The 25,979-nt window shown below is 51.8% G+C and overlaps 13 protein-coding genes across 13 annotated transcripts; 6 read left to right on the top strand and 7 right to left on the bottom strand.

The window, feature by feature from the left end:
- Positions 1-164: 164 nt before the first annotated feature.
- Positions 165-1,955, top strand: Z520_00969 (uncharacterized protein; the record flags this gene model as incomplete). Its single annotated transcript, XM_016771487.1, has 1 exon — positions 165-1,955. The coding sequence occupies one exon, from the start codon at positions 165-167 to the stop codon at positions 1,953-1,955; it is 1,791 nt and encodes a 596-aa protein (XP_016636626.1).
- A 1,112-nt stretch (positions 1,956-3,067) lies between these two features.
- On the bottom strand, positions 3,068-6,211 carry Z520_00968 (uncharacterized protein; the record flags this gene model as incomplete). The annotated part of the gene is made up of 1 exon (XM_016771486.1): positions 3,068-6,211. One exon carries the CDS (start codon positions 6,209-6,211, stop codon positions 3,068-3,070), a length of 3,144 nt encoding a protein of 1,047 aa, XP_016636625.1.
- A 448-nt stretch (positions 6,212-6,659) lies between these two features.
- Z520_00967 (uncharacterized protein) lies at positions 6,660-7,382 on the top strand (the record flags this gene model as incomplete). Its single annotated transcript, XM_016771485.1, has 1 exon — positions 6,660-7,382. The coding sequence occupies one exon, from the start codon at positions 6,660-6,662 to the stop codon at positions 7,380-7,382; it is 723 nt and encodes a 240-aa protein (XP_016636624.1).
- Positions 7,383-7,465: 83 nt separating this feature from the next.
- On the bottom strand, positions 7,466-7,880 carry Z520_00966 (uncharacterized protein; the record flags this gene model as incomplete). The annotated part of the gene is made up of 4 exons (XM_016771484.1): positions 7,466-7,555; positions 7,610-7,680; positions 7,746-7,783; positions 7,840-7,880. 4 exons carry the CDS (start codon positions 7,878-7,880, stop codon positions 7,466-7,468), a joined length of 240 nt encoding a protein of 79 aa, XP_016636623.1.
- A 496-nt stretch (positions 7,881-8,376) lies between these two features.
- Z520_00965 (uncharacterized protein) lies at positions 8,377-9,171 on the bottom strand (the record flags this gene model as incomplete). The annotated part of the gene is made up of 2 exons (XM_016771483.1): positions 8,377-8,771; positions 8,886-9,171. 2 exons carry the CDS (start codon positions 9,169-9,171, stop codon positions 8,377-8,379), a joined length of 681 nt encoding a protein of 226 aa, XP_016636622.1.
- A 1,097-nt stretch (positions 9,172-10,268) lies between these two features.
- On the top strand, positions 10,269-11,438 carry Z520_00964 (uncharacterized protein; the record flags this gene model as incomplete). Its single annotated transcript, XM_016771482.1, has 1 exon — positions 10,269-11,438. The coding sequence occupies one exon, from the start codon at positions 10,269-10,271 to the stop codon at positions 11,436-11,438; it is 1,170 nt and encodes a 389-aa protein (XP_016636621.1).
- Positions 11,439-11,559: 121 nt separating this feature from the next.
- On the bottom strand, positions 11,560-13,185 carry Z520_00963 (uncharacterized protein; the record flags this gene model as incomplete). Its single annotated transcript, XM_016771481.1, has 4 exons — positions 11,560-12,225; positions 12,291-12,425; positions 12,492-13,070; positions 13,129-13,185. 4 exons carry the CDS (start codon positions 13,183-13,185, stop codon positions 11,560-11,562), a joined length of 1,437 nt encoding a protein of 478 aa, XP_016636620.1.
- Positions 13,186-13,611: 426 nt separating this feature from the next.
- On the top strand, positions 13,612-16,239 carry Z520_00962 (uncharacterized protein; the record flags this gene model as incomplete). Its single annotated transcript, XM_016771480.1, has 2 exons — positions 13,612-14,165; positions 14,214-16,239. The coding sequence occupies 2 exons, from the start codon at positions 13,612-13,614 to the stop codon at positions 16,237-16,239; spliced, it is 2,580 nt and encodes an 859-aa protein (XP_016636619.1).
- A 598-nt stretch (positions 16,240-16,837) lies between these two features.
- On the bottom strand, positions 16,838-18,364 carry Z520_00961 (uncharacterized protein; the record flags this gene model as incomplete). The annotated part of the gene is made up of 2 exons (XM_016771479.1): positions 16,838-18,179; positions 18,231-18,364. 2 exons carry the CDS (start codon positions 18,362-18,364, stop codon positions 16,838-16,840), a joined length of 1,476 nt encoding a protein of 491 aa, XP_016636618.1.
- A 560-nt stretch (positions 18,365-18,924) lies between these two features.
- Positions 18,925-19,710, bottom strand: Z520_00960 (uncharacterized protein; the record flags this gene model as incomplete). Its single annotated transcript, XM_016771478.1, has 3 exons — positions 18,925-19,001; positions 19,053-19,466; positions 19,536-19,710. The coding sequence occupies 3 exons, from the start codon at positions 19,708-19,710 to the stop codon at positions 18,925-18,927; spliced, it is 666 nt and encodes a 221-aa protein (XP_016636617.1).
- A 645-nt stretch (positions 19,711-20,355) lies between these two features.
- On the top strand, positions 20,356-20,852 carry Z520_00959 (uncharacterized protein; the record flags this gene model as incomplete). The annotated part of the gene is made up of 2 exons (XM_016771477.1): positions 20,356-20,456; positions 20,507-20,852. 2 exons carry the CDS (start codon positions 20,356-20,358, stop codon positions 20,850-20,852), a joined length of 447 nt encoding a protein of 148 aa, XP_016636616.1.
- Positions 20,853-21,680: 828 nt separating this feature from the next.
- Positions 21,681-24,661, top strand: Z520_00958 (uncharacterized protein; the record flags this gene model as incomplete). The annotated part of the gene is made up of 3 exons (XM_016771476.1): positions 21,681-22,160; positions 22,211-24,488; positions 24,603-24,661. 3 exons carry the CDS (start codon positions 21,681-21,683, stop codon positions 24,659-24,661), a joined length of 2,817 nt encoding a protein of 938 aa, XP_016636615.1.
- A 779-nt stretch (positions 24,662-25,440) lies between these two features.
- Positions 25,441-25,848, bottom strand: Z520_00957 (uncharacterized protein; the record flags this gene model as incomplete). The annotated part of the gene is made up of 1 exon (XM_016771475.1): positions 25,441-25,848. The coding sequence occupies one exon, from the start codon at positions 25,846-25,848 to the stop codon at positions 25,441-25,443; it is 408 nt and encodes a 135-aa protein (XP_016636614.1).
- Between the last annotated feature and the right edge of the window lie 131 nt (positions 25,849-25,979).

The raw sequence follows: 25,979 nt of genomic DNA, 5'->3' as shown, positions 1-25,979 counted from the left end.
ATAATTCAAGTCCTACAAGGTCGGACGCTCAGATGGTCTGCAGCTCAAAGGTGCTCAAGCGGACTCGCTTACCAGTTTCGAGACTCCAGACATTCGAACGAGCCATGTAACTACCTTGCTTCCTCTACTAACCGCTGTCCCTGAGGCACTCACTTTTGTTCGAAATGCTATACACCACTGTTTTGGCATATGCCATCGTCACCATCCTCCATTTTCATGCCCTAGTCGTCGCCGCTGAAAACTCACAGACTCTACTGAACCCAGATTCGGCTGCTCAGCAGTCAAGGCAGCAACCACACCGGATAGCAATCATAGGCGCCGGCCCAGGTGGCTCGTCCACATCCTACCACCTCCATAAATTCTCCAAGCAGCTCTTCTCGCCTTGTGAGAGCACCCCAATCCATATCACCGTTTTCGACTCCAACCCCTATGTTGGTGGCCGGACAACCACAGTCAACGCCCTTAATGACTCCCGCTACCCGGTTGAACTCGGTGCAAGCATCTTTGTCAAGATCAATCATATCCTATACAATGCCACACGAGATTTTGGTTTAGCTGCTTCCATCAAGATCTACGAATCCGCACCTGATTCGAAATACGAGTTGGGCATTTGGGACGGGAACGACTTTGTCTTTAAAGCGGAGAGAGACGACGATGAGGACAGGGGATCGTGGAGAGGATGGTGGGACATTGCCAAACTTCTTTGGAAATACGGACTGGCTCCAATACGGACGCGGCAGGCGACGAAGAAAGCCGTCGGTGAATTCTTGAAGTTTTACGATGAACCAATATTTCCATTCAACTCGATAGGGGAGGCTGTGGAAGCTACAGGGCTACACGCATACACCGGTCTGACGGGGAAGGATGTTTTGCAAAAGGCCAATGTGGGCGAGCTTTTCTCTCGTGAAATCATCCAAGCAAGCACCCGCGTGAACTACGCGAGCAATCTAGGCGGCATACATGGATTGGAGACACTGGTGTGCATGGCTATCGAGGGGGCCATGGCCGTCGAGGATGGTAACTGGCAGATCTTTGACGAGATGGTCAAGAGCACCGCTGACGGACTTTTCTTGAACGTGACGGTCACCGATGTCGTCAAGGACGAAACGAAAGGCACATTCCGGCTCAAGACTGAGAATGAAGAAATCAATGGACGACTTACGAGCGAATATGGAGACGAGTACGACACAATCATCCTCGCAGCCCCATATCAATTCGCCAATATCACCTTCACACCACCGCTCCTTACCGTGCCGCAGAAGATTCCCTACGTTTCGCTATATGTGACACTCTTCACTTCTCCCCTTCGTCTCTCCCCGTCCTTTTTTGGACTTGACTCGCAAGCAGAGGTCCCTTCGTCCGTCCTCACGACTCTCTCCCCGGAGATGTCAGACGAACTCGGGTCTCGTCGGGGTGTCGAAGCTGTTGGGCCCCCGGGATTCTGGTCGATAAGCACACTGCGGGTCTTGCATCCAGATACAGATGGTAAATTTCGCGGGCCGACTTCCAACTGCACGGAGCTGCCTGGTGGAGCCAGAGAAGACGAAACTCGGGAAGATACACAGTATCTATATAAAATCTTCTCCCCGGCTCCTTTGACGGGCACGTTCCTTTCGTCTTTGCTGGGCTTCCAATACAACCCAGAACCTGAAAGCAAACACGACGATCCCCTCTCCCGGCTCCCCAAATCCGATATTACCTGGCTGCACGAGAAGCACTGGCACAGCTACCCTTACGAACTACCTCGGACAACATTCGAGAACTTCACTTTGTGTTCCACGGAATCGTGCTCCTTGCGCGGCGCCTCAGATGGGGTCTACTACCTCTCGGGCATGGAATCGTTCATTTCGACAATGGAAACTTCCGCGCTTGCGGGAATGAACGTCGCCCGCCTTGTGGTTCAGGATATACTCGACGAGCAGGAATTGAGAAGGCTACAGTCGGGAGGAATATGATAGAAGCCCGTGACCGGGACTAGAGGAGAGTGCACGAGTTGAGTCTCCCTGCCCCAATCTGGAAGAAGCAAGCATAGCGTAGGGCGTTTCCTTAGAAGAAAGACAGACACAGATCCAGTCCATGCGCTTAATCATAATGTCTCACACATCCAATCGACGCATGTCAGGAATCCAGCTATGGAGACAAGCCGCGTATCCATCACTGCCAGCGGTCCACACTTACAACGATAGATCCCTGGACACCCGCACCAGCATTTCATCTCATCTCCTCGCAAGGAACGGGAACCCGTAATAGGCACGCACGCGACAGACACTTTACGAGACTCAGTTCCGTCCATATCTCGGTCCGAGAGACCGCGGACACGTTTGTAGAGAGCGAGCGATATTGATGTGGAAATGGACGATGAAGGGAAGATAATTAATAGACCACAATTGATGCCCCACACGACGATGGTCTCCTTTAAACCCAACCCCCTTGCTTGGGGGGTGGGTAGGAATATTTTCCAAAACCAAGATTTTTTTCGGAGACAATATATGCTATGCTATGCTATGCTGTCTACAGACCCTTCTAGATACCTAGGAAGACAATTTTGTCTGATGTGTGCTTGCAAAAACGCTGCGTTTGTTTCAAGCCCCCCTTTGGAAAACTCCCATTAATTACCATGCTAGGACGCCAGGCGCCTTTTTGGGCAGTTCCCATAATACCCTTTATGAAAATCAAACGATCCGATCCATCATTCACTCATTTTGCGGAATTCAATATCGACGTGGAAAAGAATTTGTAGCTAGAGATGCTGCTCCTTTCTCTTTTATTTCTTTGGGGGTTCCCTCGCTTGTGCATTCATTCATCACCGGCTGGAATACTCACGCGCGGATTTATCCATAGTCCTGAAGAGAGAACGAAACAACAGTCAAAAGTCGACTGGCTGAGAGAAAGATGGGAAACGCCGAGGGTATCATTACCATTACCATCCGCGTCGCCAAATAAAAGAGGGAAATGTAATACGTCGACAGAGGTCTTCTAGCACTCGGGCAACCACCACGAAAGGAACGAGGTCCATTCCATTAACAAGCCGTTGGCACGGGTCTGTTCAACCATTTGACGTCGCTCCTTAAGTGATGGGTTTAGAGTCAGCCGAGGATGTCGATGTCGATGTCGATGGCTCTGTTCCCTCAACCTCCTTGCTCGCTGAGGGTGCCGAGGGTCCACTTTGTGCTGCTTGGACTTGCGGATTTGATTTGACAAGCCCTGACGGAGCAGGTTGAGGAGGACCAGGCGTAGTGGTTGCAGGCACTGCAGTGTGCGGCGTAACGTTTCGTGCGGTGCCCATATTGACTGAACTGGCGGCGGGCGCAGGCGAGCCAGTCCGTGAGAACCCTGCAAAATTGGGATTCTTGAACCGCCGGATAAAATCCCGAATGTGCCCCATGATTGTCTCCTCTTCGATGGTATGGCCACCTGGCACCAAAGACTCTGGATGGCCGTGGAGTAACCTTCGCGTGGCAGACGCAAAGATCTTCTGCCAATGTTCTATTCTAGCGGGATGGACCTGTTCAAGCATGGCGCTTTCGAACTTCTTGATAGTTATGAGACCGTCCAAGGTGCAAGGCATGTTTCGAGACGCGGAAGAGCTTGTGGGAATGGGTACGGCTGATGCTGGTGCCGGCGTCGTGGTTGTACTTGGCGGCGGATGAGATCCCTGGCTTGTAGGGTGGCCTGAGTGCGCAGGAGCAGGCGGGTGCTGTGGTGGAAATGGCGACTGTCCTGCTTGCGCCGGTGGATAGAAAGGGCGGTTCTGACCTGCAGGATATGCTGAAGCCGACGGCGGCATTCCTCCTGGCGGAGGCGGCCACGGCATTCCATTTGAAGGTGGCGGCATGGATCCGTGTGGGCCTTGTCCGTAGAAAGGCGGAGGATGTCCTTGAGGCGGCATCCCATTCTGTTGGGGATATGGTGTGCTATTCTGCCAATTCAGCATCTGAGGAGGTCCTTGGGGCGCATTTTGACGGGGCGCAGGTGTGGGTTTTGGTTTGGATGCTGCCGCTTGCTGAGCTGCTCGCCTCCTCTCAGCTTGAGGCTGTAGGGCTCCAGGGATTGCTTTCCACGCAAACCCTTTCCCTTCCTTCTCGCCCTTTTCGAAGAGCTTGTTCCATTCTTGGTTCAAATTGTGCCGGACACTGCTCTGCCATCCTTCCGAGTCCACTCTGTGTACAAAGAAGGGAAATTTCAACTTCAAGGCCCGGTAGATCTGCTTCAAAGGAAGAGCTTTTGGGTGGATGTCAAGCAAAATATCGTAGATCAATCGGGCATAGGGCTCAGACGGTCTGGCAAGCTGCTCTTCTGTCAAGCTCTCGACAGGAGGATAGTCTGGACTTGGAGATTTCGACCTGGCCTTCTTGACGGGCGGCGCTTTCTCGGGCTCGCTAGGCACGTCAACCTCACCTCCCTCGATGGACTGAACAATGTCGCCGTCTTCTCCAATCCGCTTTCGCTTCTTGTATTTCCTCTTCTCTGCTTTGGGTTCTGCCACGGGTTCTTCCTCGATTGGAGTTGGTCTGGGCGGTTTTGGGCCTCGCATCATGGGTGGAGGAGTCTTTCCTCCATTTGCGGCCTTTGCTTCTGCAAGCTTGGCCGCCTTCTCCCTCTCTTTCCTTTCCCGAGTCGACATGATCCCGTCCTTCGGCGGCCTGCCAGGTCCCCGCCTTTTCGGAGGAAGAGGCTGACCATCAGGTCCAAGAATAGGCTCTGCACTCGGGGGTGCGCTTTTCTCGATGGTATTCAGTATGATCTTTGTCTTGCCCCGGCCTGGCTTTGGCGGCGAAACGCTCCTGTCTTGTTCATTCGAAGTTGGCGAAGTGCTCCGTGGTCGAGAAGGGCTCTGCTCAGCTGCCTCCCGGCCTGAACCATCGCTCGCCGACTCGGGTTCTTGCTTGGGTAGTTTAAAAGTCATCCAGACGTTCGAAATCTGTATTTTTGAGCCGTCGCGAAGTGGTCTTGTTTGACCGCGCTGAAGGTAGACATCATCCAGGAAAGCACCATTTCTACCCATGACTTTCATCTGGAAGCGCTCTTTGTCGAAATCCCATTGGATCTTGACGTGCCGCCTGGAGATACTCTTGTGGTTTTCCAACTCGGACTTTTGGTGATTGCGCATTGCGTGAATAGGGATGAGCGGACAATTGTGGGCGTCCGGGATATGGTCGGCTGTCACTGGTGCTGGCTGTTCATTATCCGGTTCCTGCTCGTTGCCGTACTCCAGTTGAGCTTGACGTTCTGCCATTCTGTGGTAGTCGAAAGGAGCCAGAGGAGGATTGTAGAGAACTTCCTGAGGTTTAACGACACTACCAGCAGACCTTTCGGACGAGTGCGAATGTAGAGGGTGGCCATCTTCTCCTTTTTCGTTCTCCATACCCAGGCCGTCATCGACACCACCGAACCCACCAGCTTCACTGACAACACTCCCTTGGACTTGACTGTCGCCAGGCCGTGGTATGCCTCCAGACAGGCCTGACCGTCTGCCGCTCGAGCTCTGTGCACGGTCTTGCTCGGCCTGACGCGCTTCTTCATCCTTCGCAAGGGCTGCCCTGTATGCAAAAGCATCTCTGCCCAATTCGCAGGCATAGGTGGTGATGTAGTAGTTCCCGTCCTCAAACTCAATCTTTGCGAACGCTTCGATCTCCCTTCGTTCTGCTAGTGGAATTGGAGGGGCAGCCAGCGGTTGAGGTTCGCTCGCATGGGTCGTCAATAGACCATCTGGTCCTACAGGAAGCGGCAAGGGTTGCGTGAAAGAGTCCATCGGTAGGGTGGGAGGTAGCGGAGGGAGCCCGCCAGTAGCAAGAAAGTCCTCGGGTATTTGCAGCGGGAGAGGGGGAAGTAGGTTCTCAGGATCTGTTTCTAGGTTGATGTTGTTCATTTCCGTCGCCGGTGCCTCAGGAGAGCCATCAAGACTCGGGACTGGCAAAGGAGCCATGTCTGTTCTGACGGGCGCAGTTGCGGTCTGGGGAGCCGGGGGTTGGGTTTGACCGAGGGGTGTAAGAGCCGCGAGCAGATTGCCCACAGCGTGGTTCCGTGTTTGAACGTCTAGTCCGTCCCACGTCGCATGGCTTGGTACGGAGGGGCTGATGTGGTGGTGTTCTTGTTCTCGTTCATCTTCGTGGTTGGAGTCACTGTCGTTCGGATGCAGATTCGAAGCAGCGGTCCATGATGGGAGATCTGGCAGACCTCTTGACGACGTCGCAATAGCCTGCGACGACATTACGAGGTCTGCAAGATCCTGGAAAGAGAGTACGAGTCCGTCAGGTTGTTGTTCGAGGGCAGCGCGCAATCTCCAAACGATCAAAAGTTCCAAATCTTCTGGAAAAGTAAAAGTCGAAGAGAGGCGAGCGGGAGGCGGACAGCGCAGTCCCGCGCCAGCCAATCAGAGGCCATACGAGGCAGGGAATTTCTTTCTCGACATGTTGGGGTCCAGCACTGCGATCGACAAGTCAACCTCAGGGACCAGGCAATCTCTTGGACCTGTGGCCTTGTTTCTCTGTACTCGAGAAATCATTCGGGGCTGTCGTGAGATGGGCAAACTCTTGGTCCCGCTGACTTCTATGGGACGCGCCTTTACTGGACTACGAGGACTTTCACATGTCTGACCGACTCGGCGCCTGAGGATCTGTCGCTACAGCCAAGGGCATCGAGACAGTAGTTTTCCATTTATGGCGCCGCGAGGGAGACAGAAGGTTTCCTCCTCCAAGGGCGACAATGTCCCTTCAACGACGGCCAATCCGCCAGATTGGCCTCCTCTAGCGCCGCTCGTGCCTCAAGAGCACCTGTTCATCGAGACCGTGGTCCCCAGCCAGATCTTGGTCATCCGAAACCTCTTCACTTCCAATTTGTGCAGAAACTATGTATCTTTTCTGTCTTCCTTGCCCTTGACCACCACGCCAGGGAAGCCGAAGCGAGGGGAGGCAACCCGGGTCAATGATCGGTTCCAGATTGATGACCCAACTTTTGCCAAAATGCTTTGGGAGCGAAGTGGGATGCAATATCTAGTCAGCTCCTTCGAAGACCAGGCCGTCTTTGGCGGTCCGGTGCTTGGCCTCAATTCAAACATAAGAATATATCGGTATCGACCGGGCCAGTTCTTTGACAAGCATTATGACGAGAGCAATAAATTACACTTTGGCGAGGAAAAGCTACCTGCCAAAACTACCTGGACACTCCTCATCTATCTTACAACATGCGAAGGCGGTGAGACTGCATTCTACCCGGAGGCCCTGAAGAAAGGCGAGCGACCCCCAGAACCGATTGTGGTCGGACTTGAAGCCGGGATGAGCCTTCTCCACAAGCATGGTGATGACTGTCTGCTGCATGAAGGCAAAGAGGTCAAGAAGGGTGAGAAATGGGTGCTGAGGAGTGATCTTGTTGTTCAGAGGTAAAGCCAAAAGACCGACCGAGCATGACTGGAGTTTTGATAGTTGTAGTCGTCCTGAGCGTCAGATATCGTGCTAGGAGCATGATGCTATCGCTTTAAATGCTCTGCATCTGTCTCGTTTGTGCCTTCTCGGGCTTCCGACAGCATGCTGTCGATGCCCTTGTCTCTGAGGGCTTTCTGTTAAGTGGTCAGGAGGTTGGACAACAAATGCAAACAGTAAATCCAACGTACAGTCAAACAACTCTTGTACTGCTTGAACAGCGGTTCGCACTCATCAGTGGACGAGTTCCCTCGAATGTATTCTGCAGCACGACGTTTCAGCTGGTGGCAAAAAGCAGGCAACAAGCAGAGAGGCAAGGGCCCGTACTTTCGGAATACCACTTCAAAAAACAGCTATCATATTTCCTGGCAGCGCATCAGTGTTTTGTGTTCGAACGCTCGTCATGACCCCTCAAGCTCACTCTTTGACCTCATTGCATTCAGGAGCTAGCGATGCCGACATGTTGGCCGCTCAGCCAGTGGGTTGTGGGCGTGTATGACTTTGAATGAGAAAATCCGACCTGACGCAAGGCTTGATGGTAACGATGTCAAAGGGCCGGATGGCGGAACAAATATTTTCCGAAGTCATTTTCTTCGGGCTCCACTGGCCGTCATTGATTGGCTCCTTGTCCATCATCTAGGTATTTACTCTATTGTCAGTCGATGTCCCTGTACCTATTGGCATGGACAGGGGGGACTAATAGAGCTTTGATATACGACTACAGTGAGCAGGCAATCTTGGTACTACTTCAGAATTGCGGAAAATCAGGGAGGGGACAACAGGGCCCCTCCCCCTTGTTCTACTCCTCACACGTAGAAATCTGTGAGCATACGCTCAAGTCGAGAAACATATTATGGTCTCTTTGTATTTTTTTGTGCCCTAACCTGGAACCTAATTCCGAAGTGCTATCAAATACATTCGAGACCATGGAGGGGAATTCCTCGACCGCTTCGACCCTTCATTCCTCATGTAGCAGCTTCACCAACTCGTCAAAGACCCCTTTCACCTCCTCCAATTCCTTGGCCCACGGCCCATCAGCGTTGGCCAGCCCCAAGTCCTCCCCTTTGGCCGCCTTGATAAGGAATTCTCTGCCTGGCCCTGGAAAAGCCAAACCGACGCTCTTCTGCACAACCTTCATTCTGACACCGCTGAGCACCTGTTTCAGTTGCTCGGCGCACCGATTCCCCCCGTGACCACCATATGACACGACCATGGCCGGCTTACCTACCCACTCGTTGAAGAGATAGTCGATGGCGTTTTTCAGATTGGCGGGGTAACCCCAGTTGTATTGGGGTGTCACGAAGATGAATGCTTTGTGGGATGTGATTACTTGGGACCAGGCGCGGGTGTGTTCTAGTATGATTACCAGTCATATTAGCTTACAATTCCACTCTCTGGCCGTGAAGGAAGGGCAAAAAGAAAGAGTTCTGGTGGGAAATATACACATTGCGCAAAGGGAGAGCCTACCGTGAGTGTATTCCAAGGGGTTCGTGATGCTCTGCGGGATGCCAGGTTCATTGAACAATGGAAGTGGATGGTCGGCCAAGTCGACGAGAGAGAGCTCATAAGGTTTGAAGTCCGGTGGTGTATGTTGATTGGCTTGCTGATATTGTTTGAGATTATCAAAGATCAAGGTGCCGATTTGGTTTCCAATCCGTGGCTGCCGTTGCGAACAAATAACAACCCCGATCTTGGCTGGTGGCAGGGTTTCCTGGAGGATGTCGTTGGTGGTCGGTGGCGGAGAGGAAGACATGGTGAAGCCTCGACTTGATGACTGGTTGATGCTATGTGCAAGAGCAAGGCTGAGAAAGGTGATCCACGTGTTTTGTTTCCAAGTGGTCAGGAGGATGGAGTTGCTAGCGAGGGAGTTTGATAGTTTTCTAGCGATGGCAAAAGGCACTTCGATCTGGGAAAACAGTTCTTCGACCACATGGGACTCTTCTTAAAGTTATATACACATTTGGTATGTGTGTCCAAGAAGTCGGAAATAGGTCATGTCAATCATTCACCTGTATTCAACTCTTGTCGTTGCGCCCGCCGCACTCATCTTATATTGATGAGCCGGAAGCATCGACAGGCAGCAAGATAGCCCGCTTCGTGCAGCTTGAGCCCTGGGTACGACCGAGCCGACATTGTAGCGGATGCAGATGCGAGCAGAAACATGTGTGTTAACAATGGCCTGGCGTCTATTGCCAGGATGACGCAAGCTTCGGCCGAAGCGGGGAGAGGAGCTCGCGGATCGTTGAACGGCGAGCGGGTCATCTGCGTTAAACGCAAGAGCTAAAAGTTTGCGGGAGATTTTCACGCGTCTTGGTGCGACAAACTCATGCCAATGGCCCAAAGTGGTGGGAAGAGAGAGTGGATACTGGTTGATGTTGCGCAGGAGCCAATCATGGGGCCGTGCCTTGGTGGGCCTGACGGGGTCTTGGCGCCGATTTACTTCCCGACTCGGATTCTCCGGCCTCGCAAAGCTTGGCTTTTGCCAAGCCTCGGCCTTCGGTCCTCGCGCTTCAAACGTGGGCTGCACGGAATGGTTTTGTCTGGGTTGCCTAATGCTGACACGATACCTGTCTATCTGGGTACATGACTCTCCAAACAGTGCTTTGATACGTTGCGCGGTGTCCAATAAGGGCCGTCTATGGAGATACAAGGCTGGCGTTTCTAGAGAAAGCCTGGCGGTTGAGAGTTGATCCTATCGTCCGAGAAGCATTTTGGGCTGGTCGCAGAGGAAATGATACAAAAGGGCCGACCATCGTCCCTGAACAATACCAGAGAGACACAAGCCCACATTCGACAGAAGGAGTTCAGAATATAAGCAAACCCCCAGAAATCCCTGATAGTGAAGACACCATGAGCAGTATCCGAGTCGCAATTGTTGGAGGCGGTCCCTCTGGCCTCACGCTCGCACGCCTCCTCCAACTCAACAACCTCCAATGCACTGTATTCGAGCTCGACACTGACTCCTTCGGACGAGATCAAGGTGGAACAGTCGACTTGCACCCACGGGGAGGACAACTCGCCCTTCATCATGCGGGTCTGACAGAGGAATTCAAGAAGCTCTCTCGCCCGGAAGGTGAGGCAATGAAGTTGCTCAAGTATGACGGCACCATTGTGTATGACGAAAATACGACAGGCAACGCTCGACCTGAAGAGTACGCCGACCGCCCAGAGATTGATCGAACGAAGTTGCGGCAATTGCTTCTCAACTCACTGGAGCCTGGAACCGTGGTTTGGAACAAAAAGCTGCAGTCTGTACAAAGGTCGTCCTCGCAGGCTGGGAAATATGACCTCCAATTCCAGGATAGCAGGGAGGAAGGATTTGACCTCGTTGCTGGCGCTGACGGGGCCTGGTCCAAAGTCCGCTCATTCCTCACAGACCAGCAACCTTATTACTCGGGCGTTACCGCCATTGAGCTGTGGGCCTTGGATATCGACAAAAAGCACCAGTGGCTGAGCGAATTCGTAGGTGCCGGCAATTGCTTCATGTTCGATGAAGGACGCGCAATCCAATGTCAGAAATTGGGAAACAACAGCATCCGAGTTTACGCCGGAGTGCGACAACCCGAAGATTGGCTTGAGAAATGTGGGATCGACTGGTCCTCACCCGAAATGGCAAGGAAACAGCTCGTCGAGCAGTATTATAGCAATTGCAGCGACGATCTGAAGCGAGCCATCTTCGACGCCCAAGACAAACTCGTTCCACGCCGGATGTGGATGTTGCCCGTTGGTTTCCAATGGAAGTCCGACGTAGGAGTGACCTTGCTGGGAGACGCAGCTCACCTGATGACCCCCTTTGCTGGCGTCGGGGTCAATCTTGCCATGGTCGATTCATTGGACCTTGCGAAGGCTATCATCGGCTGCGTCGGGGACCGAGAAAAGTTGGCAGATGCGATCAAAGCATACGAGGGTGAAATGTTGAGCCGGGCAGAGCAATTCGCAAAGAGGACTTACAGGGGTCTGATAAATCATTTCAGCGCTGATGGGTGCGAGGAAATGGCCGGACGTTTGAGAGGAAAATAGGCCATAACCTAGAGATTATTGTTTAGCGCTGGATTTTCGATAGTCTTGAGAAAGGGGATAGTGACATTTCATTTGGCTCGGGATTGAATCAAGTAGATTGGGAATGTTGATCAAGAAGAACTCAAAAATCTTCCTTAGCTCCGTCACCATGTGCCTTCTTCCTCTGCTCGAACCCAGCATCAAGCAACAATTGTTGCAATCCAAATTCAAGAGGTTTGGCTGCGATATGAGAGCTTGCTCGGACAAACTGAAAAGATTGATGCATGATCAATTTTCGTTTCGACTGTGCCTTTTGAAAGTCAAGAATGTCAACTTTGAGGACATGCCGGTTCGAATCGATGCTTGCCCACAAACTGTCTAACTTGATCATGACGCAGTTAGACACGCAATCAACGATAGCAAAAAGAAGCTCATCCTGTGGAGAGCTGTTCCTGGGAATTTCAACCTTGTTTGGTAGTGGAACTCCTGGAATGGGGCGCTGAGGTGCAACTTTGGTGCAATACCACAATTCGAAGGCCCTCTTTAGGGATGATATTTGGATGATAGCTTTCTGACGCCGCTCTAGAAGTCCAGCTGAGTCCGGTTTCCCGTTCAAGAGCTCATCTGCTATGCTCGAGGCTTCTCGAGCAAGGCCCGGCACGTCGACAAGGAACTCGTTAAGCTCGGATCGAAGCGAGATACCAGCATGCTCCACAGTCGCGATGGGAGCGGTGGAGCTCTTCAGCAATTGGCGCCACTCTTGCCGTGATAAGAAGCATTCTTGTCCGATGCTTGCGTCTTGAAGAATCTTGGGCAAGTTTGTCAGAGGCAATTTGGCTCCCTTGTCCTGATACTAGATTTGCATGTACTCACAAACCAGGCTCGCTGCGCCTCGAGCATGGCCCTCTCGAAGGGCTCCGTAAACCTCTCAGGACCGTATTCTTGCATGAGAAGTTTCGTTCCCATGCAAAGTTGACGCCACCGCCCTCCATCATCGTCTAGTACCAGCTGTACAAGTCAGCTTCTAATGAGACTGCCTCACCACTGGTGAAGATAGAGATATTCGGTTCATACCTCGCATCCCTGCATGATGATAGACGCACATATCGTTTCAGCCTGTGCGCGAGTGTGCTGTATGTCCAAGGACTTTCGGAGAGAGCGCAGACTTCTGGCGTACAGTCGAAGGCACTCTTCCGAGGGTGGTTGGGTTGATCTTAAAGAGTCGACGTAGATGCCACACAGACACGAGGCCGCGTCGTCCAGTGCAGTATTGCGACCCAGCCGGGCAGGAATCATGGCATAAAACCGCCCATGAGATTTTATGGGAAAAGCATGCCGGTTCTGCGGCTCATCCAGAATGTAGCACAGAGTGGAACGCAGTTGGTCATGTGGTGAGGCTAGAGACCACTCAATGGTGGTCTGTGATATTGCCTTGAGAGCGATGCTCTTTCCGTTGATGAGAACACCTTGAAACGCAGTGCCTTCGTCGCCTGCTAATTCGGAAGGGTCGACATCTTTGAAGATGTACTTCTTGTGGCGGTAATGCAAGGCGAGCGGTCCATTCTCATCGACAAATTTCCATCTCCTGGAATACCCGGGGCATTTCCAACCCGCTTTAATGCATGCTGAGCATGAAGGTAGCTCTTTATCGCACTTTACAAGCCAAAGTCAGCATGAATGAAGGCATTCCTTTGTAGCATATTCTCCTCACCTTCTTCTTGCGTTTCCGACAGGTCTCACAGCCAGTACTTCTGAGCGTCCCCACCATATTCAAAAACGTGAAAGAGTATGCTAGGAGGAGTCATTGTCCCGTCTTTGTGGTGCTAATATTTGGCAGTGACTCAAGGAAAAGAGTACTAGGCATAGCCTGTAGACGGTAAGCTGACCTGACGGGTGGTGGACTCGTGGGGGCCACATACGGTCATTTGGAATTAAATGATCGGCCGTAGATTGCACTTTGGTTGATATAGACTCCACCGTTGTCGCCGCCACTTATTTGGTGTCGCAGGTGGAGCATCTTCGGTGCGATCCCTGTGTTTTTTCAATCCTGCGAATTGTCCCAGAATCTTTCACTTCCCACTGCTTCCCTAACACCACTGGTTCTGCCTGTCACAGCACTCCGTCAACCTGCTGCCGATCTGCTGTCGACAGCGAAATGGTGTTTGGGAGAAGTTGACACAATCTGCGCTGTATCATGGATCTGACTGCGGACTTCAAGTCCTTTCAGGACCTTGTCCAAGCGTCTCTTGTCAATGTCACAAGGAGCGCAACCCAGGTGTCCAACCAAGATCTTGGTTTCCATCGCTCCTCCAGCGACAAACTGTCTCGCGCCCTCGACCGCCAAAATGCTCATCTTCTGCGCCTGACAAACAAGCTCCTTAAAGCTGCTACGCAGGACACACCACTCAAACCCCCGACACTGCAAAATCAGGATAGCATAGACGATAACTGGCGCGGAATTGTTGATGTCGTTGATGGTCTTCTTGAGAAAGCTGACTCGGCGCTTGATGAGTTCTCCGGTATCATCAAACCACAGGATGCAGCTCGCCAAGATGCCGAAGCCTCTTCCAGACCTGCAAAGACAGGCCTGGGTTTCCAGAGATGGTCTGCAGGCAACATGCAAAAACCTCAAGCCTTTTTTGAGAGACAAGTGAACAATTCTGACTCGACTCCCTTCAAGCCCTTGCTTCAGACGAAGCCTCATGCTATTGTTCCACTGGATGAAAGCGTAGGAAACGAGGATACTGGGTATGGGTCTTGCTACCTTTTCGGTACTTCCACTCACTCCGTGTCCAGATACAAGCACCCGTACGCACGAGAAATCGATCACTACAGATATCCTCCTTCCGTCTACAAATTCAAGCAGCCGATACCATTTACCCCAATCGATGAAAGTGAGCACGTCTTCGTTGACACAGAACAAGGTGTGATTGAGATGCTAGAGGAGCTCAAAAGTGCCGAAGAAATCGCGATCGACCTCGAACATAATGACATGCGCTCGTACGTTGGAATGGTCTGTCTCATGCAGATCAGCACGCGCAAAAAAGACTGGATTATTGACACCCTGAAACCATGGCGCGAAAAGCTTCAGATGCTGAACCAGGTTTTCGCGAACCCGAAGATCCTGAAAGTGCTTCACGGTTCAAACATGGACATCATCTGGTTGCAACGCGATCTGGGGCTATACATTGTTGGTCTCTTCGACACGTATCACGCAGCTTGTGCCTTGCAATTCCAAGGTAAAGGTTTAAAGCATCTTCTTCTACAGTTTGCGAATGTCCATGCTCAAAAACAGTACCAGCTCGCGGACTGGCGGGTACGACCTCTCCCCAAGGACCTGCTCGACTATGCTCGCTCGGACACACACTATCTGCTGACCATTTACGACCACATGCGAAACATGCTTGTCAGTGGGTCGTCGCCCAATGTCAACCTTATCAACTATGTCCTGGAGCAATCGAAGAAAGAAGCCCTTCAAGTCTATACTCGACAATCCTATGACCTCGAAACAGGTGGCGGCCTACTTGGCTGGTTTGGAATGCTCACCCAGCGATATGTCAATCTTAGCAAGGAACAGCTCGGAGTCTTTCGTGCTCTTCACGCATGGCGCGATCGGAAAGCACGGGAGTTGGACGAAGGCGTTCAATACATCCTGCCCAATAGGACATTGTGGTTAGTCGCAGAAAACATGCCAACTTCGGTATTCAATTTCCATCAGAGCTGCAGAGGAGACTCAAAGCTGGTGTCGGATCGGATCCCTGAGATTATTGAGGTTGTCAAGCAAGGCAAGGTCGATGGCAAGAACGGCAAATCACACGAGGAGGTGGTCCAGCACTGTGAAACAGTCCTTGGCCTGAAAGCTCGCCGACCGCGGCAGCAGAAAAAGCAGCAACCTGAGAGCACATATTCTGGGTTGGGCAGTACTTTGAAGCAATTGGCTACCACTTCAGCATCAACGTCTCCGGGTCATGATGATCTGGTGCCTACTGTGACCAGATCGACTGCTTCTTTGTTCTGGGGCGATGTGATACCACAACATCAACAGTGTCCAACAGACGTGACAACTGCAGCTGCAGCGCTCTCGTCAATCGTCCCGCTTCAACTGCTCGCCACTGTCGAAGAAGCCGAGAAGGCAGAAGGAACCCTGCTGCAGCCTGTATCCGAATCAGCGCCAGTGGAATCCTTGACCAAGCCTGCGATGGCACTCCATCCATGGCCTCCCACAGCGAAGGATGAACTCCGCTCCAAAGCCAACGAGATCTTCACGCTCAACGAGCTAGGACGTTCGAAAGGCAAGAAGCGAAAGACAGACGAACTTGACGAAGCCATGAATGACAACGAGCTGAGTGTTCTTGTTCCCGCCTCGGGGGCCATGGCGGGTGTCACAACAGAGAAGGCGACAGGTGGCGACGATACAGTCCCAACGTCCGCTGCTTCTTCCTCCCAACCTCCTCAATCTGCTCATGCAGACATGAATCCAGAATTCGAGGCGAAACGTCAAGCGAAGAAGCAGAAAAAGGCCGAGAAGAAGGCTCGCAAGGAGGCTGCAAAGGCTGCCGCCGATGCCAAGTTACAAGCCACGCAGCCGTTTGATTACGCCGCTGCGCCGTCCTTGTTGACTCCCGGTCCACCACAGCCCTCGGCACCGCGTGGTGGTGACGGGAGTGGCGTTGCCGCCCAAGGTCGCGGACAGGGACAGTCGCAGGGACCGGAAAGGAAGATTATGAACCCTTTTGCTAAAGCGTTGGATACGAGCACAGGAGCGAGACGGGGCAGGATGGGTAAGGAGCTGCAGGGCAAGAGTATGACTTTCAGTTCTTGACGGAAGGACCAGGCTTCTGCCTCGTACCATCTTTGCACTGCTATGCCGTCCCCTGCCTTGGGCTTTTATGCAGTAGGCCAGTTTTGTGCAAAGGAGGGGCGTACATACGCGTGGAATCAGTTAGGACTGCCGACGAAGAGAACCCCTTGCTGGCTCCCTGATTGACGAAGTCTCGAAGGCTTTCGATCAACCAACTGAATGCGAGCGCGCACAGCACTATGTGAAGCTCAATCTTTCCATCAAGCCGGCTATTTCTATTCAGCTTCTCTGTTGCGGTTGTGTTGTGTTCTTTGTCCTTTCCACCCCAGCAAAACCTTCCCTGGTTTTTCTGGTCTTGTTTCCCTGTCGTCTGGGTCTTTTTTCGGTATTGTAGTCCTGCAGGCATTTTGGTGTCCCGTGCGGCCTGAGAAAGCCTGGTTAAATTCGACGTCTGTTGCTACTTTGCACGGATGCGCCTGGTATGCTTTGACCCCCGTTGTCCTGTTCGCTTTTCCTCCAAAGAGATGACAACCGAGTGGCTTCGCCCGCTCTCATTCCTTTGACTTGAGATACATGCATGGTTGCTAAATGGGAAGGAAGTCACCCGCAGCCAGAGATTTCAGGGATTTGAAAACCAGTACTCCAAGTGATCGTCCCATTCTCCCTGGCTCGCGAGGTATAGACCAAGGCTCTTGTGCAACTCACGCATGTCCTCGTGGATGCTCGAAGGATAGCTTTCATGGATCGGTTCGCTGACGACACGAGAATCTTCCCAATTGAAATGGAGATCGGCACAATAGTTGTACTGCGTCGCCAGACATCCCTTGAAATGGAATCGTAACGGATTGGGGTGCTGACGAATTGCATCGAAGAGCGGCTTAAACACACCATTTTCACTGCAGGATCTCTCCTCGAAACCCAGATACCGTAGTCCATGACACTTTTCCAGTACTCTTCCCAGCGTCTGAGCAGGGAATGTCGCATTGGTCAGGTTCAGTGAGCGAAGAGCTGGCAGGTCCATGTCCAAATGTGTATGCCACGAAACGGGAACGTCTTGGAAACAGTAGGCGTTTTCGATGCTCAAAGCCTGAAGACTGTTCTGAGCCCCTTTCACGAGAGCAGAGCACAACCGGTCAACACAACGAATACTGTCGGAATCGCTGCCGGAAAAAACTGCCAGTGGTCCGCAACAGGAATATGGTCCTTCGTAGAAACGTAGTTGAGTCAGATGTTCCCATCGAAGCTGAGAGCTCTGCAAATCCTCCAATTTGGCGTTACGCAGGACGTTGCAGTCAAGGGCAAGGTCTTCGATTCGCATATGAGCGGATGCGAGACACCCCGTGACGAGGCCGAAGAGCGTCGCTTCACCAAAAGAGCTCATCTCTGTGAGGATACCAGTGTTGGATTCACAGAACGCACAGGACTTATATTTGTCGTCAAAGTCACCACTGTGCACCCATCGAGGCCAGAAACTAGGGACATTGCCGATGACGAAGGATGACGCCTTTGAGAATGTTTTCAAGACCTTGACCCAAGCGCGCTGCAGACTCCCATTCTGCACGATTTCCATGTCGTCAGTCGCGCATTGTGTATAGAAGTCATAGGCGGCATCGACAGTGCCGTAGCCAAGGGAGCGTTTAACGCCGAGCCCATGATACAAGTGCCAGATCTCGTTCCAGTCCGCGGGGTCACATGGTTCTGCCTCCCTGAGTTGACAGGTCCACATATCTTTAACCCGCCGGAAATCTTCGATGGTGACTTGTGGTGAAGATAGGGATGGCTTGAAGGTGACCTTTGTCACAAATCGTCCAATTGTAGCAAAGCTCGTCTCTAGCACGCGGGACAGTTGATCTTTCGTAGCACGCAGCGTGATATGATCAAACAAAACGGACTTGATGATGGCCATATCAGCGAAATATCGACAGGTCAGCCGCAGGTTGCAGAGGGCGGTTCGTGCAGCTCTGGTGCCAAATCAGTAACCAAGTCCCAAGCAGTTGTGTGATTGTACTCACAGAAGGGGGTCAAATTCGAGTACATGTTTCACGCAGGGAATTTCCACGCAGCGGGCGATCTCGAAATCATAGACCAACTGTTGCGCAACAAGGTAGAGTGTTGGAGCATCCAGCCGGACAGTTGAAGGTGGCATCTCTGTCGGAGACATTGAGCAACACCTGGGACGGGGGACACAGAGAACGAAGGTAGAGAGAAGAAGCTGCTGTCTACTTAGCTGCTAGCGATACCGTCAAGCAGGTGCTGGTAGAATAAGATGGAAGAAGAGACGATGCAACTGAAGGTGGAGTTGAGTGTCAGTGGCTGAGAGGAAGTCATATCCAAGACGACCTGTCGCTGGTGTAAGAGATTCCGTTCAAGGAAGATCAAGAAAGTGAAGTGAGAGTGAGGAACTTGAACAAAGAACTTAGCTCGCCTGCAACTTGACTTGACTCTTGAGAGACTGAAGTTGTAATTCATAATTCCTCTAGCACACCATTGACCATTCACAGTCAACATCCACCAAGACAAAACCGAGTGTAATGCAAGCCTGGCCTTCAAAACGCCCATCTACAATACGCAAGTTATATCAAAATCTGGCATTCGTTCCGATTCTTGCCTAAACATCCTGTTATTCCTTGAGAACCGAGTGCTGCAGTCACAAAAGGCGGCAGTGGGAGGCCTGCGTTGCCTGCGCCATCCATTCATCGGCCTTTCTCACACAGCCATCTCGGCTTGTAGTTTCCGTAATTCTTCTTCCTCGTCCTCTTCCACCGTGGAGGGTTTGTTGCTTACTATAGAATGGTCAACACGTCTTTCATACCCAGCTCCGAGGGGCGACTTACTTGGACCAGCAGACACGGCGGGAAGCCTGTTGATTTCGCCTGTGACAGGGGTTGGGCCAGTCTTCAACATTCTCTCGTCCATGGCCTCTTGTTCCAACCCTTCCAGCTCTTCCTCCAGATCAGCCTCGTCAATGGGTTCACCAATAGGGGCATTTGTGATTGCGTTGGCGATTTCTTCGCCGAGTGCGTGTTGCTCGCGAAGCTCGTCCATAGTCTGGTCCACTTTGTCGATGGTCAAGTTGCCATGGATCTGTTTCATGGCTTGTCCAGCATTCTTCATGGCATTGAGCGTCTCCTGGTTGATATTGGCGGCTTCGATGGAATAAATCTGTTGTTCCACCTGGGCGATCTGAGCTGATGTTTGCTCAAGTGTGCGTTCATGGAGTTTTTTGCGCCGCAGAGCAGCTTTGGCGGCTGTGGTGTTAAAACAGGCACCGTGTTAGCACGGGTGCCTTAACTGAAGAGGCATGCCGGCTGACTTACCAGCTTTGTTTGAGGTTATATTCTTCCTTGCTATCGCATCTTGCTCTGCCATCTGGGTTTCTAGGTGCTTCTCCCTCTTTTGCAGCATGTCCAGCTGTGACCGCAGCTGCAGAATGGCCTTTTTGGGAGCATCTTTTCTGGCTTGGGCTGCTGCCCCGCCAAACCAACCCCACATATTGTCTGATAGAAGGTGAGGCCTTTGCGGGATTGTCGCAAGCAAGGACTCCGGGGATCGTATGCTAGGGAAGTTGAAGTGACCTGGTCACAGTAGAGAGGCCTTCCGGCGTGGCAGAGTCACTTCCACCTGCTTCGATCGGTATCGCGTGTTCAGCCGATTGCAAATGACGGTCGATGAAGTTAGTCCCCAAATGCAAAGCAGACGGCGGAGGCCTTGAGGCAAAGAGGATCGAAAGGAGCGAGTTTCCTATACGATAAAGGGGATTACAGGATCAAGGGAGACGCTTGGGGAGAAGAAGCGTGTGGCTTTGGTGAGAGCCTGGTCCCGGGATCACAAAAGAGTCCAACGGCCATGACATCGCCAGTGGGTGCCAGTGGTTGCCAGTCTGCCGAAGACCAAGTGGGCTCTCCGGATGCAGTGATGTCTCTGGGCAGGTATGCCGAGGTCACATGGTTGGAAATATCCCAAGCAGGCGTCGAGCCCAGAATCATTTATTACGCGGTACTTAGGTACTCAGTACTCGCCGTCAACACTCAGTCCTCAAGGTCGCGTCGAAATTGCTACGGTTCTGGAGCTGCCTTCAATATCTTCCTCCATGTCATTTGACGAGACAGGTCCCAGTCCAAACATGTTCGCACAACCATGACCGAAGGTGCACCAAGTGCCCCAGCTCCAAGCAAACTGGTCTTCATTCACGAAGTAGCATCACTTCCTCCAGCGAGCAAGGTGAGACTACTAGGCTGGTATGCTCCTCGAATATCTAGCAGCCATACTGTTGACTTTTTCTTGGTAGTATCGTGCAATATGATGCCATGAAAGGTCACATCCTCCTCGAGCATGCCTATCCTAGAAACGCCAGCCCAACCCCTCGAATTTGGGTTGACATAAATCTTGTCCTTGAAAATGTGAAACCAGCTGTTCTGGACCCAGGCACTTGGGTCAACGTAATCGGATATATTCGGGCTTCGACGCCGCAGACCGGGAAAGAGAGTGTAAAAAGGTTGCAGAATGTGCTTGACACGGTATTCGTGCAGGCCGTCTTGATATGGGATGCAATCGCCGTCAGAATCGAAGACTACGAAGATATTCTGGAGGATCAGAGGCGTGTGCGGCGACAGCTTGAGTCCGATCGCAATTGACCTCGGGATGTTTTCCGAAGCCTCAAATATGTCATCTCGACTCCAAGCGCTGCACCAAACCATACTTGTTCCCCATTTGAACATCCTGCATGCCAGAGAGATGTCAAATGCTAAATGGCATCGGGACAATCACCTGCATCCGCCGATATCCCGGTGTCAAGGGGCCATTTCTCTCGTGGTTGATCTGTACAGTGGCCTTTCGAAATGGCCTAGCAGGGTCAGGAATTGGTGTCTCATGAAATTGTGGCACGGGCTGCAGCTTCTTGGATTTGGCCCAACCTTTTCAGCTTTGTTTCAAGGCGCCTGCTTTAAGATCGGTCTTTTATTGACAGCGTACAGTGACACTTCGCTTTTTCAGGGTCCTTATGGATCTGGATTGATGCCTCCTGAGATGGTTTCTCCATCGCCCTGGTTCTGGAGTCACGGTTCAGTGGACTTTTGGAGCTGCCGATCAGTCTGGCCTGCCCATCATTCAGATGGGACCTTGGTCAACTCCCATCTTTGTGCTTTGGAGTTCGAGCACTACTTCCAACCTTTCCACCCTTGTCCTCGTCTGCCAGGTGCGTCTCCTCCCAGGTGGACCAGGTTCAGATCCTGGCCCCAGCGGTTCCATTGATTGTAATATATATCTCAGTCACGAATGTACCAATCTGGTGTCTTTCATGGACGCGGCTGCTCAAATATAGGCTTCCCTCTGCTGCCTGGGTATTTGACCCGAGTTTCTTTCCTTGTTAGCTACCTATATTTTCTTGCTTGTGTTCATCTACGTCTCTGGGGCAAGACTCAACCACGCAATTGCAGTAGGCTCCTTGGTTCTTTCTCAACACCATGGACGGGAACGACGACGAACAGCCGAATGATTCAAACTTTCAACGTGGCCCCTCGAGTTCGACTCCAGCACCTACTATCGTCATAGGAAATGCCTCCCACGCAATGACATCGACTTTCAACTTGTCCTTGGTGCCTAGCCCTCCGGCAACTCCAGACTCATCCAGCGAAGCCCGACCAGCAAGCTCGTCTTCGGCCAGAGCTCGTCCGACAGCATCGAGACATGACTCAGGCAGGAGGATTTTGCTGTACCCTGAGGGCGACTTTCGTAATAGCTCAACGCCGGAACTACGAGATCTGAAGACCGACATGATGTGTAATTGGCTTCACCAGCAGCAACTGGAGCGGATGTGGTCTACTAATGGAATTGAGGAAGGGGTCATGCTTAAGAAAGCGAAGAACGACTACAAATGTGCCCCTGAAGACCTTCGTTCTCGGCCCGAAGGAGTCTATGATGCGGTGAGAAGGCTCAATGTCAAGGTATGAAGTGTTGTCAGTCATGACTTCCTGCTTACTGATGGCTTTAATAGTGTGCCATGACAGTAAACACGAGCGTCGTCAAACTATTCCTCCAGGACCAATTGCTCACTCACATGCCGCTCGACTCTGGCCTCCGCTTGCAAATTCTCCCAAGCATTTCTCACCTGCCTGACTGCCAAAAACACCAGTTCGCAGCGTTCATTCGAATCTATAATATCCTCATTGTCTGGGATGACGACCCAAATCACCTTCTCAAACGTGTCCAATCAATTGAAGACCAGCTTATCAACATGATATGGAAGGAAGAATGTGAAGACGACGAATCTTCGGCACCACTTCCCAGTGCCATGCCCAGCACACTGAATCTGAACAACGCCGGCGACGAGGAAGCATCATCCCAAAACGTCGCGGTGGCAAACGCTTTGCCGCCTCGCCGTGTGGTGCTGGTTCAACCGCTCCTCACCGCAATCACGTTGATCTTGCTCGTTGCCGCTATTGGCGGTGGCTGGCGCCAGATCGCCATTGAAATCAAGGTTGACGGTTCCTGGATGCGACTTGCTTTCATCGCTGTTGTCCCTCTTCAATGCTGGCTTGCATTGTTCTTCATGCAGTCCGTTGCAGGCTGCTGCGCTCAAATCATCGGCCCCATAAGCCAAATGAATGCAAACACCAAGTTCTATTCGGGAATGCCACCGCCGCGCCTCCCAACCGATGGAAGCTACACGTTGCCACATGTCACTATTCAGTGTCCCGTCTACAAGGAGGGTCTTTGGTCCGTGATTGATCCTACAATCAAATCTATCAAAGCTGCCATATCGACATACGAAATGCAAGGTGGCACTGCCAACATCTTCATCAACGATGATGGGATGCAGTTGATTCCCGCCGAAGAAGCTCAAGAACGACGTGACTACTATGATGAACATAACATCGGGTGGGTCTCGCGACCAAAACACAACCCCAAGCCGGCAGATCCCAGCTCAAAACCATTCATTCGAGCCGGGAAGTTCAAAAAGGCATCCAACATGAACTACGCATTGAACGTTTCTGCTCGAGTCGAAGATAAACTGTCAAACCTCGACCGCCCAGATGATGGGAGCTGGACCCTAGAGCAAGAACGTGAAGTATACAACGAGGCTCTTGCATCCATCATCAGCGAAGACGAAGGCCGCACACAAGCTGCAGGCAATATTCGCGTGGGGGATTACATCCTCCTGATAGACAGTGACACACGAGTCCCTCGAGACTGTTTCCTAAGCGCAGTCTCAGAAATGGAAATCTCCCCAGAGGTGGCCATCATTCAATTTGCCAGCGGGGTTATGAACGTCACGGACTCATGGTTCGAAAAGGGCATAACGTTCTTCACGAATCTAGTGTACACAGCCATCCGCTACGCTGTGTCCAATGGCGACGTTGCCCCTTTTGTCGGACATAACGCCTTTTTGCGGTGGTCTGCGGTACAGGATGTCGCCTACGTCTACGAAGACGTCAACGACGGCATCGTCAAGGAAAAGTACTGGAGCGAAGCCACGGTTTCTGAAGATTTCGACATGGCTCTTCGCCTCCAGACTTCTGGTTATATCCTCCGACTTGCAGCCTATGCTGGCCAGGGCTTCAAGGAAGGCGTCTCCTTGACAGTCTACGATGAACTTGCCCGCTGGGAGAAATACGCTTATGGGTGCTCCGAGCTCATCTTCCATCCATTCGCCCAATGGTTCATTAAAGGTCCATTTACTCCTTTGTTCCGCAACTTCATCAGGAGCTCGATGCCGTTCCCCTCAAAACTGACCATTATGGCATACATCGGGACTTATTACGCTATTGGAAGTGCGTGGATACTGACGCTCCTCAACTACTGCATCATAGGCTGGTTCAACGGCCACCTGGACCACTACTACATCGACAGCTTCAAGATTTATTTTGCCATCATCATCGTCTTCACAGCTCTCGGGAACCTCGCACTGGCGGTAATGCGCTACCGAGTCGAAGATCAGACCCTCCTCTCCGCGCTGTGCGAGAATTTTCGCTGGATCCCCCTCCTAACAATCTTCCTGGGAGGTATATCCCTCCACGTCTCCCAAGCGATACTTTCCCACCTCTTCTCTATCGACATGTCCTGGGGCGCAACCAGCAAGGAAGCCACCGACACGAGCTTCTTCAAGGAGGTCCCGACAATTCTTCGGAAGTTTCGGTTCACCTTCATTTTCTGTGCGGTAATGAGTTTGGGGATGATTGTGCTTGCTGGCATCGGCCCTCTAGGGAAACTGGTCCCCTACGATTGGCAGATTGGGTGGTTCACAGCGGCTTGGCCTCTGGCCACGGTTGTGGGTGAGTCTGCTTTCTTTGATCTTTCTCTTCCTGTTCTGTGTTCCCCCTCCCTTCAAGCTGAGATGATAATACCATATCGCCCATGTACTATTTCGCTCACAATTTTCTGGACAGGGTCACATGCATTGTTGCCACTTGTTTTGAATCCGGGGTTGATGCAGTTCACTTTCTGAGTGGCGGGGTTTGCTTTGTCGGCAGGATGTCTCCTCTGGCTCCAAACTCTGAAAACCACTTATACAAATCTTCATTTTGTGATTAAGAAACTCGTGAAGGAATCGCACAGATATTAATTGAATAGATTCCATAGACTCATAATACATGTCATGCGACCTGCCATATTTTCCACAGATCCGAAGACACAATTTTCCATACATTTCGCCATGCTGAGTTTTCTTTTTTCTCCATTGTGAGCTTGCCGCTTATGAAGAATTGAGTGATAACTGCTGCGACGAGGTCAAACAAGACCTGGAACAAGGCCAAACCAGACATTTGACGTTTTGGCGACAACACTGTACTGCGCCAAGTTGGGCTGGGACTAGTTGCAGAGGCAAATGTCACGTCCGACTCTAGAACCCCGGGACAAGACGGCGGCACGGACGAGAGATTCTGAGGTCAGCCTTGCGTAGAAGTGGAAGGGGAAAGAGTCTAGTGAAGCCCCTTGGCATTGGCATATTATCGATTATGGCATGATTAGTTGGTGATTGGTATTCTACCGCTGGGGTCTCAAGCAAATGGCAGCTGCGGATTGGATACCATCAACGACGACAGTGAGTGTTTTGTATTTTGGATACTGCTTCAGCATTTTCTTTCCCAAGAACATAGATACTGTATATCCTCCCACATAAACTCCTGCTCGGTTCAATAGCGTCTCGAGAGAAGAACAAAACCTCTCGTCCTCAAGACCACGACACCACCAAACCCATCACGCTTCTCCACTCACGCACTCACTCACTCAGATCTCCTTGATAGTCTTGAGCTCCTTCTTCTCCACCTCCTCATCGAAGTGCTTTGTAGCAAAAGAACCCCCAAAGAACGCGGCAAGGATCCACTGGAACCAGACAGGACTCAAAATCTTGACGTTGTGCTTCTTCAGCTTGGTCAGGGCGAAATAGACGGTCCCGACGCCGTGCAGGCCGTAGAGCGTGTAGAAGATGGCGTCCTGGACGGGTCTGGAGTACTTGGCAACCCGGGCGCCGCTCCTGGCGATGACTTGGTCGTGGAGGAGGGAGCCCGGCTCGATGAATCTGCGGCGGGCGGACAGGATCATCAGCGTGGCAGCCAGCAAAGCCCCAGTGGCGTTGCGGCCCCTGGGGAGTGAGAACTCGTCGATGGTGACGGCGGAGGCTTTGTGGGTGGACATGTTGTATTCTTTGCTTGTGCCTTTCTTTTTCTCTGTTTCCTGTATATATATCTTCCGCGAAGGAAATTAATAGAGCTCAGCCCGGGGGGAAGAGGGAAGAGGGAAAGAAGAGGAAGAGGCTTCAGGGATTC

Source organism: Fonsecaea multimorphosa, assembly GCF_000836435.1.
Source record: "Fonsecaea multimorphosa CBS 102226 unplaced genomic scaffold supercont1.2, whole genome shotgun sequence".
Taxonomy (NCBI): Eukaryota; Fungi; Ascomycota; class Eurotiomycetes; order Chaetothyriales; family Herpotrichiellaceae; genus Fonsecaea; species Fonsecaea multimorphosa.
This window is presented reverse-complemented; position numbering and strand designations above follow the sequence as displayed.